The sequence below is a fragment of the Larus michahellis genome, chromosome 19 (genome assembly GCF_964199755.1).
Source record: "Larus michahellis chromosome 19, bLarMic1.1, whole genome shotgun sequence".
NCBI lineage: Eukaryota > Metazoa > Chordata > Aves > Charadriiformes > Laridae > Larus > Larus michahellis.
This window is the reverse complement of record NC_133914.1, coordinates 4,685,422-4,699,175: the sequence shown is the minus strand read 5'-3', so window position 1 is coordinate 4,699,175 and position 13,754 is coordinate 4,685,422. Positions and strand designations below refer to the sequence as shown.

General features: G+C 66.3%; 1 protein-coding gene across 10 annotated transcripts in view; it reads left to right on the top strand.

The window, feature by feature from the left end:
* The window catches only part of AHDC1 (AT-hook DNA binding motif containing 1), a 60,529-nt gene extending 47,894 nt beyond the window's left edge, over positions 1-12,635 (top strand). For 6 of the 10 annotated variants that reach the window (XM_074562660.1, XM_074562659.1, XM_074562653.1 and 3 more), the window contains 5 exons: positions 2,907-3,069; positions 4,071-4,207; positions 4,660-9,753; positions 9,930-10,675; positions 11,888-12,635. In XM_074562660.1, the coding sequence (XP_074418761.1) occupies positions 4,737-9,710 (4,974 nt within the window). In that variant the 5' untranslated portion in view covers positions 2,907-3,069; positions 4,071-4,207; positions 4,660-4,736 and the 3' untranslated portion in view covers positions 9,711-9,753; positions 9,930-10,675; positions 11,888-12,635. The other 4 variants (XM_074562657.1, XM_074562656.1, XM_074562654.1 and 1 more) reach the window with 2 other exon arrangements.
* Positions 12,636-13,754: the final 1,119 nt, after the last annotated feature.

The window sequence follows — 13,754 nt, the reverse complement described above, 5'->3', positions numbered from 1 at the left end:
CCATCGTGTGTGTGTGCGAGGGGGGGGCACCTCTGCAGCGCCCCAGATGTGTGCGCGCACACGCAATGGACAGCTGTGACTCCCAGCACAACAAGGGCGATGGGGGTGTCCAGAGACACCCCCCCACACACACCCCCATATGGGGGTATTTAGGGCCACCGCGGTGCCCCGGGACGCGGGAGGTGTCGGGGCGACGGGCAGGACCCCCCGTCCCCGGCGCTGCCGCCGCGGGCAGCTGGGCACGGTGCCCCGGCGGGGTGGGAGGCGTCGTGTCGGCGTGTCCCCATCTGTGTGGCGGCTGGGTCCCCCGCCGCCCGCCTGTCTCCCGGTGGCATCTCCGGCCCCACCCTGACGTCTGGGTGGCCTCGGAGCCGGGCACCAAACCACGTCCGTGTCTTGCGGGGCCATCCCTCTCCGCCGCAAGCTGCCGCCACGCCGGTGCCAAGCGAGCCCTTCCGTGCCCCCCCCCCCCCACCCCCCAACCAACCAACAGCGCTGGGGGTCAGGGCTGGGCGCCAGCACCCTCAGGGGACCTGCGTGGAGGAGGGGGGACACACACACGCACACACACACGCACACACACACAGCAGCCCCTTACGCCCCTCGCGGTGCCACATCTCCCACCCTGCCACCCAAGCGGGAGCCCGGCGGGGGGCGAGGAGGAGGGTGGTGTTGGGGGGGTGGGGGGGGGGGGACCATGGCGCTCGCCGCCAACCTCTGTCAAGCCTGAAACCGTTAAACTAATTAAAGCTTTGCAGCAGCAGGATTAAGCCCGGGCAGGGGAGGTGGCGAGCCCAGGTAGTCGATTAGTTCACCAGGCGAGGATATTGGATTTCTGCGAGGCGAGTCAGCAGTCTTCGGGGGCTGTTATCTTTGCAGGGCTGCGGGGTCAGGAGGTGGGAAGCGGAGGTGACTGCAATCTCGCCCGCTTTCCACCCCCCCACCCCCCGCCCCCCACCACCTCCCCGACCCCCCCTCGCCGCAGCACCCAGCTTCACCGCCTCTTCCCCCCCGCTACCCGCGGCGCCCATCTATCTCCCCTTCGCCTTTCCTTCCCTCCGTCCCTCCTCGCTTGTGTGGTCTGGGCTGGTGTTTTGTAACCAGCGAGGAGGGGAAAAAAAAAAAAAAATTTAAAAAAAAAAATTTAAAAAAAAAAAAAAAGGGGAAAAAAAAAAAAACCCCAACCAAGAAGGAAAAAGGCCCTACCCCTGGCGAGCGAGCCAGGAATGGCGAAGTCCGGAGAGCCTAATGCGAAACATGTGGCGGCTGCCTGGGGCTGAGCAGGGAGGTGAAAGTGAGCGCGACGGCGCGGCCAGAGCATCCCGGCGCGGCCGGCACCCCCCCGCAGCCCCCTCCCCGCCTCCCTGTCCTGCGCCCCGGGCCGTGGCGGGGTTGGGGGTTGGCGGGTGCTGCCCGCTGGGCGCAGGTGGTCCCCGCCGTGGGGGGCAGCGGGGGTTTGGGAGGAGCGCTGGCATGGCGCGGGGAGCGTCCCCCGCCTTGTCACCGGACACGTGGCCCTGCTGGGCTGGGTGGTGGTGGTGGTGGGGGGGGGGGGTGTTCGAGGGCAGGAGCCTGACGCCGGCCAGTGTGGGGTACGAGGTGGCTGGACGGGCAGAGGGGACACGCTCATGGCCCCTGCAGCCATGGGTGCACGCCGGTGGGTGCCACGCACCCCATTGGGGAGCCCCTGGGCATCCCGCAGGGTTTGCCAATGCATCCGCAGCTCCACGGACGCGTGGCGGGGGGGGGGGGGGGGGGAAAGACGACGACGCCGGGGCAGAGGTGGCGGGGGCCTGTGCCCCACGATGCCCCCATCCTCCCCGTCGAGCCGTGCGCAGCCTGTGCGGCGGGGACCGGCTCCCAGCGGCTGTTCTGGAAAACCTCCCGTTTGCTTCCTTCCTGCTTGCCCTCCCCTTTCCAACAGCTCTCCGGGCACATCAGCAGCTCCATCAGAGACTAGACCGGTCTTTCTAGCGCATATTTTCCTGCTTCCACATTGCCCTTGGTGTAACTCTACACCGGGGAGGCAAGATGGGGGGCTGCGGCGTTTGCCGGAGAGGTGCCCGCGTCGCCCCCGTGCCCAGCGCTGCGCCCCAAGGCTCGGGGCGGTGTTGGGGGGGGACGAGGAACACACACTGGGAGAAGGGGGTGGTGGTTGGGATGCGGATGGACTGACAGGTTTGAATTCTCTTTCCCTGCCTTGTTGATAAGTTGTCACGCTAATCCAGACACCGGGAAGAGCCTGGATCACGCCGAGCGGCTGCGTGTGTGTGTGTGTGTCTGCGGGTGTGTGCTGGGGGAGGGAGCCAACAGGCAGGGATTCACACGCCGGGGGTGGCAGGGGGGAAACAGGCGGACACGCTGGCACAAGGGGGACCGTGATGGGGTTGGGGGGCTCTCGCCGTGCACCCCTGTGCCGGATGGGCAGCTGCTTTGGGTGCCTGGCCCCCCAGCACGCCGGGATCACGTGGGAGAGCAGGGTGCCCCGCACGCACACGCGTGTGCAACACAGCACGAGCGTGTCGACGTGCACACGCCTCGGCACCGCAGCCCGCTGGGGAGGTGCCCTGCTCGGGATGGGGCTCAAGGCACGGCCACAGTGGGGAGGAAAGGGGTGTCCTGCCCCAAAACGTCACCCCGTGCCCTGGCACCCCATCCTGCGGGGTGGAGGGGACGGCGTGGGTCCCTGGGTGTCCCCGTGGGCGCTGGCTTCCATGGGGCGGCGTGAACCGGGGTTGGGGGGGGACGGAGGAGGACGGGGGGCACCCAGCGTGCCCAGCCCTGCGGTCACCCACCTTGCCAGCCCCGGGGCAGGGGGTGCTCCGTGGGGAGGGGGGGTCCGCCGGGCTGACGCGTGTGTGTGTGTTGGGGGGGGGGTGGGGGTGTCTCTGTGCTTGCTCGAGCAGATGGGAGCTCGGTCGCCTGCCAGCCCGTCGCACTGGAGAACGGTGCCAGCCCGCCAGCCGAGTGGTTCCCCCGCGCCCAGGGCTCCGGCCCCCGCCAGCCCGGCAGCGACGGCGACGGCAGGAGCTTCAAACTGAACCTCCATTGCAAACACCCCCGGCCCAGGTAACCCGGGGGGGCCCTCGCCCCGGGAACGGGGAACGGGGGCTGCACCGGGAGGGAAAGGGGAGGAGAGGGTGGCAGGAAATCTTGCCTCTGCTCTGCCCGGCCCTGCCTTGGCGGGAGTAGGGATGGGGGGGGGGGGCTGCGAAGCATCCCTGGGGATGGCGGGGAGGGAGGGGGGGGGGTGCTCTGCTGCTTTGCCTTGGCTGGGGTGGGAGGGTGGGGGGGGCAAAGAGGGATGCCCTGCAGCCCCCCCCCCCCCCCGGGGTGCAGGGTGGGCTGTGCAGTGGGTGCCTGGGCCCCGTGGGTGCCTGTGCAACGGCCCCCCCCCGCAAGCCCTCGCATTGCCAGGGAGGGGAAACTGAGGCAGGTGCGGGGCGGGGCGGGGCGGGGTGTGTGTCCCCAGGGGCTGCAGCGTCACCTCGGGTGGGTGGGTGGGAAGGAGGTGGGGAAGGGGGGGGGAGCGGAACATGCTGAGCCCCCTCCTCGGTCACAGAACTCCTTCCCCGCTCCCCGCCCCCCCTCCCCAGCCCCTTCCTCTTGGTCTGTCTGTCTGTCCCTCCGTCCGTCGGCCGGGCCGGGGCGCTGGGGGCGGGGGGCGGCGGAGGGGGGCGGTGGGGGCCGGGCCGGGGCGGCGGGCGGAGCACGGCTCGCCGGGGACACCTAGCGGCGACACGGCCGTAGGGCCCCCGCCTCGACCCCCCCCCCCCCGCCTCCGCCACCCCCGACCCCCCCCCCCCCCCTCCCCCAGCGCCCCCCGGCCCCGTGGAAGGGGTTGTTGGTGGTGGTGGTGGTGGTTGGGAGGGAGGGAGGGAGTAGGGGGCGGGGGGGGGGGGGAAGGGGGTAAACCTGTCACCCCTCTGTCCCCCAGATCGGAGGCAGCTTCCCCCCCCTTGCCCCGTCTCCCCGCCCCGCTGGCAGCCCCGACGCCAGGGTGATGGGCGGGCGCTGCCCTCTCGGCTGTGGGAGCTCGGGAGGATCGGCCCCTGGTATGTCCCTTGCAGGGACTGGCACCGAGACGAAGCCGTGGGCACCCGCCTCCCGCGTGTCCCCCCCGCTCCCCGGCTCGGGGCTAACCCTCCGCACCCCTTCCTTTGCAGAGAGCTCAAGTGCAACAGCAGGAGCAGCAGCAAAGCCGAGGGTAAGTCCCAGCCCCGGCCCCGCCATGGCTCCGGACCCCCCCCCAGCCAGCCCTGCCTCATGGCGGGGGACGGGGCAGCCCAGACCCCCATGGGCAGAGCCACCCCGGACCCCCATGGGCAGAGCCACCCCGCTTCCCCGTGCAGGTGACTCTGCGTCTGGGTGGCAAGCCATGGGGCTGGCATGGGTGGTCCTGATGTGGGGAGGGCATCCAGCCCCCCGCCCTGAGCAGGGGAGGGAGTCGGACCCCATTTCCCCACCGCTGCGGGCTGGGGGTGGCGGGGGCAGGTTCCCGCGGTGGCAGCCGGGTCCTCGCTGGTGAGGGGGCAGGGGATGAGCCGGGTGGGCCGCAGGGATGGAGCGAGGCGCTGCCGGCTGCTTTCGGCCAGCGGTGCCCTCGGAGCCTCACTGTCCCTCCCCCCCCCGCCCCCCGCTTCTCTCTGCCCCACGCAGGTCCCGGTGTCACCTTCCCCGACCCCCATGTCAGCAACTGCTCGGCCAAGCGGCACGCGGGGGAGGAGGAGGTCAGGATGCGCGTGAAGCCCCCGGGCCCAGTGGTAACGACCAGCGTTGTGCGTGGCTCGCCCGACTACGTCCGAGAGCCCAAATTCTACCCGCCGGGGCACCCGGTGCAGCGGCCCCCAGCCTGCCCGGCGGAAAAGGCCTTATCCTGCAGCGTGCTGAGCTTCCCTGAGGGCTCGTGCCCCGCGCTCGGCCGGGAGCACCAGGCAGGCTCGCTGCTGCACGGCGATCCGGCCGACCGGTGCCAGAGCGTGCACGGGGGCACCAAGGCGGCGGAGGACTTGCTGGGCTGCGCCGGCGAGCCCCGGATCCTGGGGGGCAGCGGGGAGGAAGCAACCGCCCGCGACCGGGCGCCTAAAACCTTCCCCAACGCGACGCTGGCCTCGGGCCGCTGTAACGTCGACAGCATCCTCGCCTTGCTCCGCAGCAAGTGCGGCAACGGGCACATCAACCTCCACCCTGTGGTGCAGCTCATCGACATCATGAAGGACCTCAACCGCCTCTCCGAGGACCTCAAGAGCAGCGGGGTGCACCTGGACTGCGGCAACCTCCGCGGCGGCGGCGGTGGCCACGAGGACAGCCGCCTCTTGCCCGCCGACCGCGATCTCCAGTACAGCTTCTTCTCCTCGCCCTCCCTGGCCAACAGCATCCGCAGCCCCGAGGAACGGGGGGTGCTCTGCAAAACCGAGCCGCCGCGGCATCCCCGGCCCCCGGCTCGCGATGGAGAAGCCGAGGGTGGCGGGGGGAGCGCCCCGCAGCCCCCCGGCCACAGCGGGGGCGTGGGGGGGGCCTCCAAAGCGCCGGCGGAGGAAGCCGGTTGCTCCCAGCCCGATGCCGGCGATTATTCGGACCTGGCCGAGGCGGATATCCTCAACGAACTGGCCTCCCTGGCGTGCCCGGGGACGCAGCTGCTGGAGTCGCAGGCGATGGAGCCGCAGCCCCAGTTGCTGCCAGCCCAAGAGCTGGACTCCCAGTCCCGGCTGCTGGATTCTCAGTCCCTGGAGTCGCAGCCCCAGCTGCTGGATTCGCAGAGCTTAGAACCGCTACCGGAATCGCTGGAGCTGCAAAACCTGGAGCCGTTGGGATTGCAGTCGCTGGAGCCGCTCTCCGAATCACTGGAGCTGCAGTCGCTGGAGCCGTTATCCGAGTCGCTGGAGCTGCAGTCGCTGGAGCCGCTGGCGGAGCCGCTGGGGCTGCAGACGCTGGAACCGCTGCCGGGGACGCTGGAGCCGCCGCTGCTGGACGCCCGGACCCCGCTGCTGCCCGCCGAGCCCTCGCTGCTGGAGACGCAGCCGCTGGGGACCGTGTCGGAGCTGCTGGAGGCTCAGCCGGGCGCCGGGGACCCGCTGCGGCCCCACGGGCTGCAACCCCGGCTGGGGGGTTGTCCCCTGGGCAGCGTGGTGAAGCGGGGACCCTGCGGGGGTCGGGGGGCCGGGCGGTGCGGCGAGGACCACCGCAAGTACGCCCTGCGCCGGACAGACAAGCCAAAGATGCTGTGCCGCCGGAGGAGGGCAGGGCGAGGGCGCCGGGTGGACATCACCCCCGAGAGCCGCGTCCTGTCCCCCCTCGCCCTGCCTGCCGAGGTGCCCCCCGGGCCCGAGGAGCCCGGCGCCGCGCTGCTGGCCCCCCCGCCGCCGCCACCCCCTACCACCCTGGACCCCGACGAGGCGCCCAAGGTCCCCGCGCCGGGGAAGAAGAGCAAGTGCCGGGGGGTGAGGAAGATGGTGGTGAAGATGGCCAAGATCCCCGTGTCCCTGGGGAGGAGGAACAAGACCACCTACAAGGTGTCGTCGCTCAGCAGCAACCTCAACCTGGAGGGCAAGGAGCTGGCGGCCAGCAGCTCCATGGAGCCCACGCCGCTGCTCAAGATGAAGAACAACGGGCGCAACGTGGTGGTGGTCTTCCCCCCCGGCGAGATGCCCATCATTCTGAAGCGTAAGCGGGGCAGGCCGCCCAAGAACCTGCTGCTGGGCCAAGCCAAGCCCAAGGAGCCGGCCCCGGAGGTGAAGAAGAGGAGGAGGAGGAAGCAGAAGCTGGCCTCGCCCCAACCCTCCTACATCGCCGACACCAACGACAGCAAAGCCGACTACTCGGACGTGCTGGCCAAGCTGGCCTTCCTCAACCGGCAGAGCCAGTGCTCGGGCCGCTGCTCGCCGCCACGCTGCTGGACCCCCAGCGAGCCCGAGTCCATCCACCAAGCCCCCGACACCCAGAGCATCTCCCACTTCTTGCACCGCGTCCAGGGCTTCCGCCGGCGCGGCGGCAAGGCGGGGGGCTTCGGCGGGCGCGGGGGGGGTCACGCCGCCCGCGCCGCCCGTTGCTCCTTCAGCGATTTCTTCGAAGGCATCGGGAAGAAGAAGAAAGCCCCCGCCGCCCTCCACGCCGACGCCGTGCACCCTCGCAAGCGGGGCCGGCCGGAGCCCGACCCCGTGGGCAAACCCAAGCGAAAGCGACGGGCCCGCAAGAACGGGGCCCTCTTCCCCGAGCCCAACCCCGGGCAGAGCTTCGGCGACGGCCCCGCCGAGTGGGCCAGCGGGGAGAAGGGCAGCCCCTGGGCCCCCCACCACGGCCACCCCGGTGGCCAGGCCGGCCGCAATGGCGGCTACCAAGGTGCCGAGGCCAGGCCTTTCCACACCGCCGGCATGGAGTCGGGCTCCTCCGGCCGGGCCGGCTTCTACGCCGGGAGCGCGCCGTCCTCGCAGACGGAGGCCGGCCCGGAGAGGCACAGCCTCTTCACCGGCTACTTTCGCTCCTTGCTGGACTCGGACGACTCCTCCGACCTCTTGGACTTCGCCCTCTCGGCCTCCCGCTCCGAATCCCGCAAGTCGGCGGCTGCCTACACGGCCCCGCCGGCCGCCCTGCCGGGCCAGCGGGGCCTGGCCGCCTACCCGTCCCGGGGGGGCAAGGTGGCGGCCGCAACCCCCGGAGCCGAGGCCGCCTTCCACGCGGCGATGCAAGGCCGGCCGGCATTCCCGCCCGGCCGCGCCGCCGCCGCCGCCGCCGCCGCCGCCGGCTACAGTGTGGCCCAAACCTCCTCGGAATGCCGGGGTGCCGAGTCCTTCCCTAAACTGGCACCACCTTCAGCCGTCTCGCGGTCGCCCACGGCTCACCCGGCGGCCAGCGGCACCCCCGGCTACTCCCCGTACGGCAGCTACGGCGCCGGGCAAAGCGTGGCGCCCGCCAGCGTCTTCCCGGCGGGGAAGCAATACCCGTCGGCGCAGGACTGTCCCAACAGCAAGGACTGCAGCTTCGCCTACGGCAGCGGCAGCAGCCTCCCGTCCTCCCCCAGCAGCGCCCACAGCGCCGGCTACGCGCCGCAGACGGCCGGCCCCAGTTTGCCACTGGGCAAAGCCGCCTTCTTCAACAGCGCCGAGCAAGGGGGACAATTCTCCAGCGCGGCGCACACCCCCTTACGCTGCGATAGCCGGGCCAGCACCGTCTCGCCCGGCGGCTACATGGTGCCCAAAGGGTCGGCTTCTTTCCAACCCTCGCCCGAAAATTGCCGGCAGTTCCCCGGTGCCGCGCCGTGGGCTTTCCGGCAAGGCTATGGTGGGTTGGACTGGAGCTCGGAGGCCTTCAGCCAACTCTACAACCCGGGCTTCGAGTGCCACCTCAACGAGCCCAACGTCATCCTGGACATCTCCAACTACACCCCGCAGAAAGCCAAGCAGCAGACGGTCTCGGAGACCTTCTCCGAATCCTCTTCCGACAGCACCCAGTTCAACCAGCCGGCCGGCTACCGGCGCGCCAACAGCGAGGCCTCCTCCAGCGAGGGCCAGTCCAGTCTCTCCAGCCTGGAGAAGCTGATGATGGACTGGAACGAGGCGTCCTCCGCCCCGGGCTACAACTGGAACCAGAGCGTCCTCTTCCAGAGTAACTCCAAACCCGGTCGGGGCCGACGGAAGAAGGTGGACATGTTCGACACCTCCCACCTGAACTTCTCCTCCTCTTCCTCCTCCTCCTCCGTGTATCCCTCCAAGAGGAGCACGGGACCCCGGCAGCCCCGGGGTTCCAGGGGGGCTTGTGCCTCCAAGAAGGAGAGGGGGACGGGCAAGGCCAAGTTCCCCACCAAGTCGCAGGCGGTCAACCCCCTCTTCCAGGAGAGCACGGACCTGGGCTTGGACTACTACAGCGGGGACAGCAGCATGTCCCCCCTGCCCTCCCAGTCCCGGGGCTTCGGGGTGGGCGAGCGGGACCCCTGCGACTACGCCGGCCCTTACTCCATGAACCCTTCCACCCCTTCGGACGGGACCTTCGTCCAAGGTTTTCAGAGCGACTCCCCCGGTTTGGGGCAGCCGGATTTGGAGAGCAAGCACTTCCCTGCCCTCCCGCACCAGCTGGCCGCCCCCCCCGGCCAGCAGACTGTCTTCGAGGCCGGCTTGCAGAAAGCCTTCTCGCCCAACTGCTCCCCGACCTTGGCCTTCAAGGAGGACCTCCGGGCGGGCGACCTCCGCAAGCTGCCCGCCTGCGACTCGCTCAAACACAGCATGCAGGGGGGGGCCCTGCCCCACGCCCCCCACCTGGCTTGCCGCGATCTCCCCATGCCTCAACCCCACTACGATTCCCCCAGTTGCAAAAACCCACCTTACTGGTATTCCCCCAACGCCAGCACCCGCAGCCCCTCGTACGACGGCAAAGGGGGGGCCGGTATGCTGGTGGACTTCATGGGTAGGACGGACCCCCCGTGTCTCAACCCCCACTTGAGCAGCCCGAGCGGCGCCCACCCCTCCAAGGGCGAGAAGGAGCCCTTGGAGATGGCCCGGGCGCACCACCGAGGACCCTACGCTTGTCCCTTGATCAATGACTTGAACATCTCCCCCGTCCCGAGAGACTCAATGCTGCAGCTGCAGGACAACTACAGGTACCCCAGTTTTGCACCCCAAGGGCACCCCGTCATGGCCCCCCCCCAGAAGAGCGGGTTTTTGGGCCCCATGGTAGAGCAACAGCACCCCGAGGACACTTTTACGGTCACCTCATTGTAGTGTCTGCTGACGTGCCAACCGGACAACGAGGTTTTGTTACAGGGTAGGTGGGGGAAAGCCCTCGGGGCGAGGGGTAGGGGGGTCCGGGGTGGGGTGGGGAAATGGGGCGCACCCCCCCCCCCCCGCCCCCCTCCCCGGGCCCTTCTCATCGTGTGTTTCCCTTCCCATCCCCCTCCCCCCCCCTTTTTCCCCTTTCTCTGTGTTGTGTTTCTCTTGCAGAGGTAATTTAGCCAGCACTTTTTTTCTGGAACACTTTTCAAGTTCTGTATTTAACTGGGATTGGAACCGTTTGTTTGTTTTCTAAAAAAAAAAAAAAAAAAAAAAAAAAAAAAGGAAAAAAAAAGGAAAAAAAAAGGAAAAAAAAAGTTAAAAAACAAAAGGAAAAAAAAATATAATAACGGACGAAGAGAGAAAAAAAAAAAAAAAACCCACCCGTTTTTTTCCCCCCCCTCCCAACACCTCCGCGCTCAAACCCGCTCCGCCTGCCTTGGCTCTGCTTTCCGGACTGCCGCCCCCCCGCCTCCCGCCCCGCAGCAGGACAATCGGACGGATGGACGCATGGATGGACAGATGGACGGCACCGACACCCCCCGCCCACACACACACCCCCCCCACCACCCCACCCCCCCAAAATCCCCCCAGCGCAGGGCAGGGGCGCTGGCAGGGGGGCAGGAGGCGACGCGGGGCCTGGGGGTCAGCGGCTGGGTGCCCCCTGCCCGTAGCCTGGCCGGGGGGCCAAGGCAGCCCCCTTGGCCACCAACCCCCACCCCCACCCTGGGGTTTGGGGGGGGTGGGGGGGGGTCTGGTTGGGGTATTTTTTTTTTTTTTCTTTTCCCTCCCGTCCGCTCGCTTGCCGGGGGTGTTTTTTCTTGCCGGATGGACGCCGAGGGGTGTTTGGGAGAGCTGACCCCCAGCAGGCTCTGGCGGCTTCGCCAGCGGGGCTCAGAGATGCCACCCGTCACCCGGTAAGTGCCACCCAAGTCCCCACCCGATGCTCGTCCCCCTGGGAGGGGCGGTGTGGGGTGGGGGGAACGCCGGGGGGCAGCGGGGGTGAGCTGTGCCCTCCGGTGGGGTTTCTAACCCAAATGGCACCCAGTGAGGTTCGCCCACCGGGTGCCCCCAGCCCCTACGAGCATCAGGCTGGGGGGCCCCATCTGCCCCAGGGTCTGGGGGGGCAGAGGCTGGGGTGGTGGGGTGCCGGAGCCCAGGGTGCGCTGCGTGACAGACCCCGGGGTGGTGGGGTGCTGGGTGCTGAACGCTGGGTGTGCCACAGCTCGGGGCGGGCGGGGGGGGGTGGGAGGTGGGTGCCCCAGAGTTCTGGGTATGTGGGTGACATGTGGGGGGTGGGCAGGACCCCAGGCCCCTGGGTATGTGGGTACCAGACCCACGGGTAGGTGGGTGCCATGTGGGGGGTGAGCAGGACCCCAGACCCCTGGGAACGTGGGTGCCATGTGGGGGGTGAGGAGGATGCCAGACCCCTGGGTATTTGGGTGCCACTTGGGGGGTGATAAGGACCCCAGACCCATGGGTATATGGGGGGTGAGCAGGACCCCAGACCCCTGGGTAGGTGGGTGACAGATGGGGGGTGATCAGGACCCCAAACCCCTGGATATATGGGTGCTAGATGGGGGTGATCAGGACCCCAGACCCCCAGGTAGGTGGGTGCCATGTGGGGGGTGAGGAGGACCCCAGACCCCTGGATATACGTGGGGTGAGCAGGACCCCAGACCCCTGGGTGTGTGGGTGCTGGCTGTGGGGTGAGCAGGACCCCAGACCCCTGGGAATGTGGGTGCCATGTGGGGGGTGAGGAGGACCCCAGACCCCTGGGTATTTGGGTGCCACTTGGGGGGTGATAAGGACCCCAGACCCATGGGTATATGGGGGGTGAGCAGGACCCCAGACCCCCGGGTTGGTGGGTGCCATGTGGGGGGGTGAGCAGGACCCCAGACCCCTGGGTACATGGGTGCCGGATGGGGGGTGAGCAGGACCCCCGCCTGTGGGTCTCCATCCCTCCACCGCGGGGGGCTCCCACCACCCATTTTCCACCGAGCGGGTGCCCCGGGACCCCCAACCTCACCCCCGGCCCCCCCAGCCAGGCCCGGGGGGGCCGCGGCGGTGGGCCACTCACCCTTTTCTCACCTCTCCCACCCCCCCCCCGACACCCCGACCTCCACCAGCCTGCCCGCCAGCCACAGCACCCTCGGCCCCGCGCCCCCCACCCGTCCCGGCCACCGGCGCAGAGAGGAGAGGAGGGGGTCACCGCCGGCGGGGTACCCCGACCCCCGTCGCCCCCCCAGCTTCGCCTGCCGGCCCCCCACTTCGGCCGTGGCGCCGGCGCCGCGTTCTCTCTCCTCCCGACCAGAAGCAGAGGCGGTGGCGGGGGGGGGGGACTGGGTGGGGGGGGAGACTCTCTTTGAAATTTTATTTTATTTTCTTTGATTTGAGGTTTTTTTGGTTGTTTTTTTTTTTTATTTGCCGAATTTTTCATTTTCTGCACAAAACCAGCAATTGTAAATAACTTTTGAAGAAAAGAAGGAAAAGAAAAAAAAAAAAAAAAAAAAAAAAAGAAAAGGAGGGGGGGAAAAAAAATAATGTTTAAGGACAAAAAAAAAAAAAATTTAAAAAGCTGAAAATTCACGGAAAAAAAGAAAAATTAAAAGAGGGAGAGAGAGAGAGAGAGAGCCGCGCACCGGAGGGAGAATCGCAAAAGTGCCGGAGAGGCGAATACGCAGGAGAGAAGAGCAAAAACCCACCAGTATGCACTGAGAAAAAAAAAAAATAAATAAAAAAAAGAATAAAAAAAAAAAATTTATTTACAGGTCGAGCGACGGGGGGAAAAAAAAAAGTAAAAAAAAAAAAAAAAGGAACAATAACCCTATTTATTGTATATAATGTTTTATTATAAATCGTGTCTTGTATATTGCATTCTGTACATCTGCTGTGGTTTTGTGGTGTGCAACTTGCATGGGCTCCGTGGGTTTCCGTTGCCTTTTTTTAAAACGCCGCCGCCGATTTGAGTTTTATTTTTTATTATTAATTATTATTATTATTATTAATTATTATTATTATTATCGAGAAGAAGAACGAGGCGGGTTTGAGGGGGGATTTGGGGGGTTTGGTTTGGTTTGGTTTGGTTTTTTCCCGCTCGGGTTTTTGTTTTTTTTTTTCCGGTTCGTTTTTGGTTTTGGCAGTACACACCCAAAGATCCAAATTTGTATTAAAAAAACAAAAAAAAAACAAACAAAAAAAAACCCCAAAAAACCCCACAACAACAACAGCAAAAAGAAAAAAAAGAGTTTAAAAAAGAAAAAAAAAAAAAACGACAAAAAAAATTAAAAAAAAAAAAAAAGAAAGAAAGAGAAATCAATCACACACCCTCTCGGGGCGGGGGGGGGGCCGGGCATGGTCTGGGGCAAAGGTTGGGGAGGGGGGGGCCACCGGTTTTCCTGTGGCCCCCAAGGCGGCGGCGGCGATAAGCTCAGGGGGTGGGTGCACATGTGGGTGCCGGGGGCGGGGGGGGGGGATGGAGTGGCGAAGTAGGGGGGGGGGGGGCTCTCCTTCCCCCCCCCCCTTCCTGCTCGTGTGTTTTCCCCCCTCCCCCGGGGTTTGGCAACTTCTGTACAGCTTGGATTGTGCAAAAAAAACCAACAACGACAACCCCCCCAAAAAAAAAGAGAAAAAAAAAAAATGCAAAACCCACCCTGAAATGGGGGGGGGGGGGGGGGAAGAAAAGGGGGGGGGTGGTGGGAAAAACACCCCCACCTGGATAAAATAGCCCCCCCCCCCCCCCCGTTTGCCCCCCATCGCCATCCCGTGCTGCCCGTCCCCAGCTGACCTGCGCAGTGCTTGAGCGGCCCCCCCCCCCCCTCCCCCCGTCAAGGCGAGCCCCCCCCCGGCCCCCCGCTCTTCCCCTCGACGGGTCTTTTTGTGTTATTTAGGAAGGAATTTTTAATAGGCACTTTTTTTATATTAAAAAAAAAAAAAAAAAAACCAAAACCAAAACCCTATATATTGAGCCATGGCCGCTGCTTTCTTGCTTCTCTT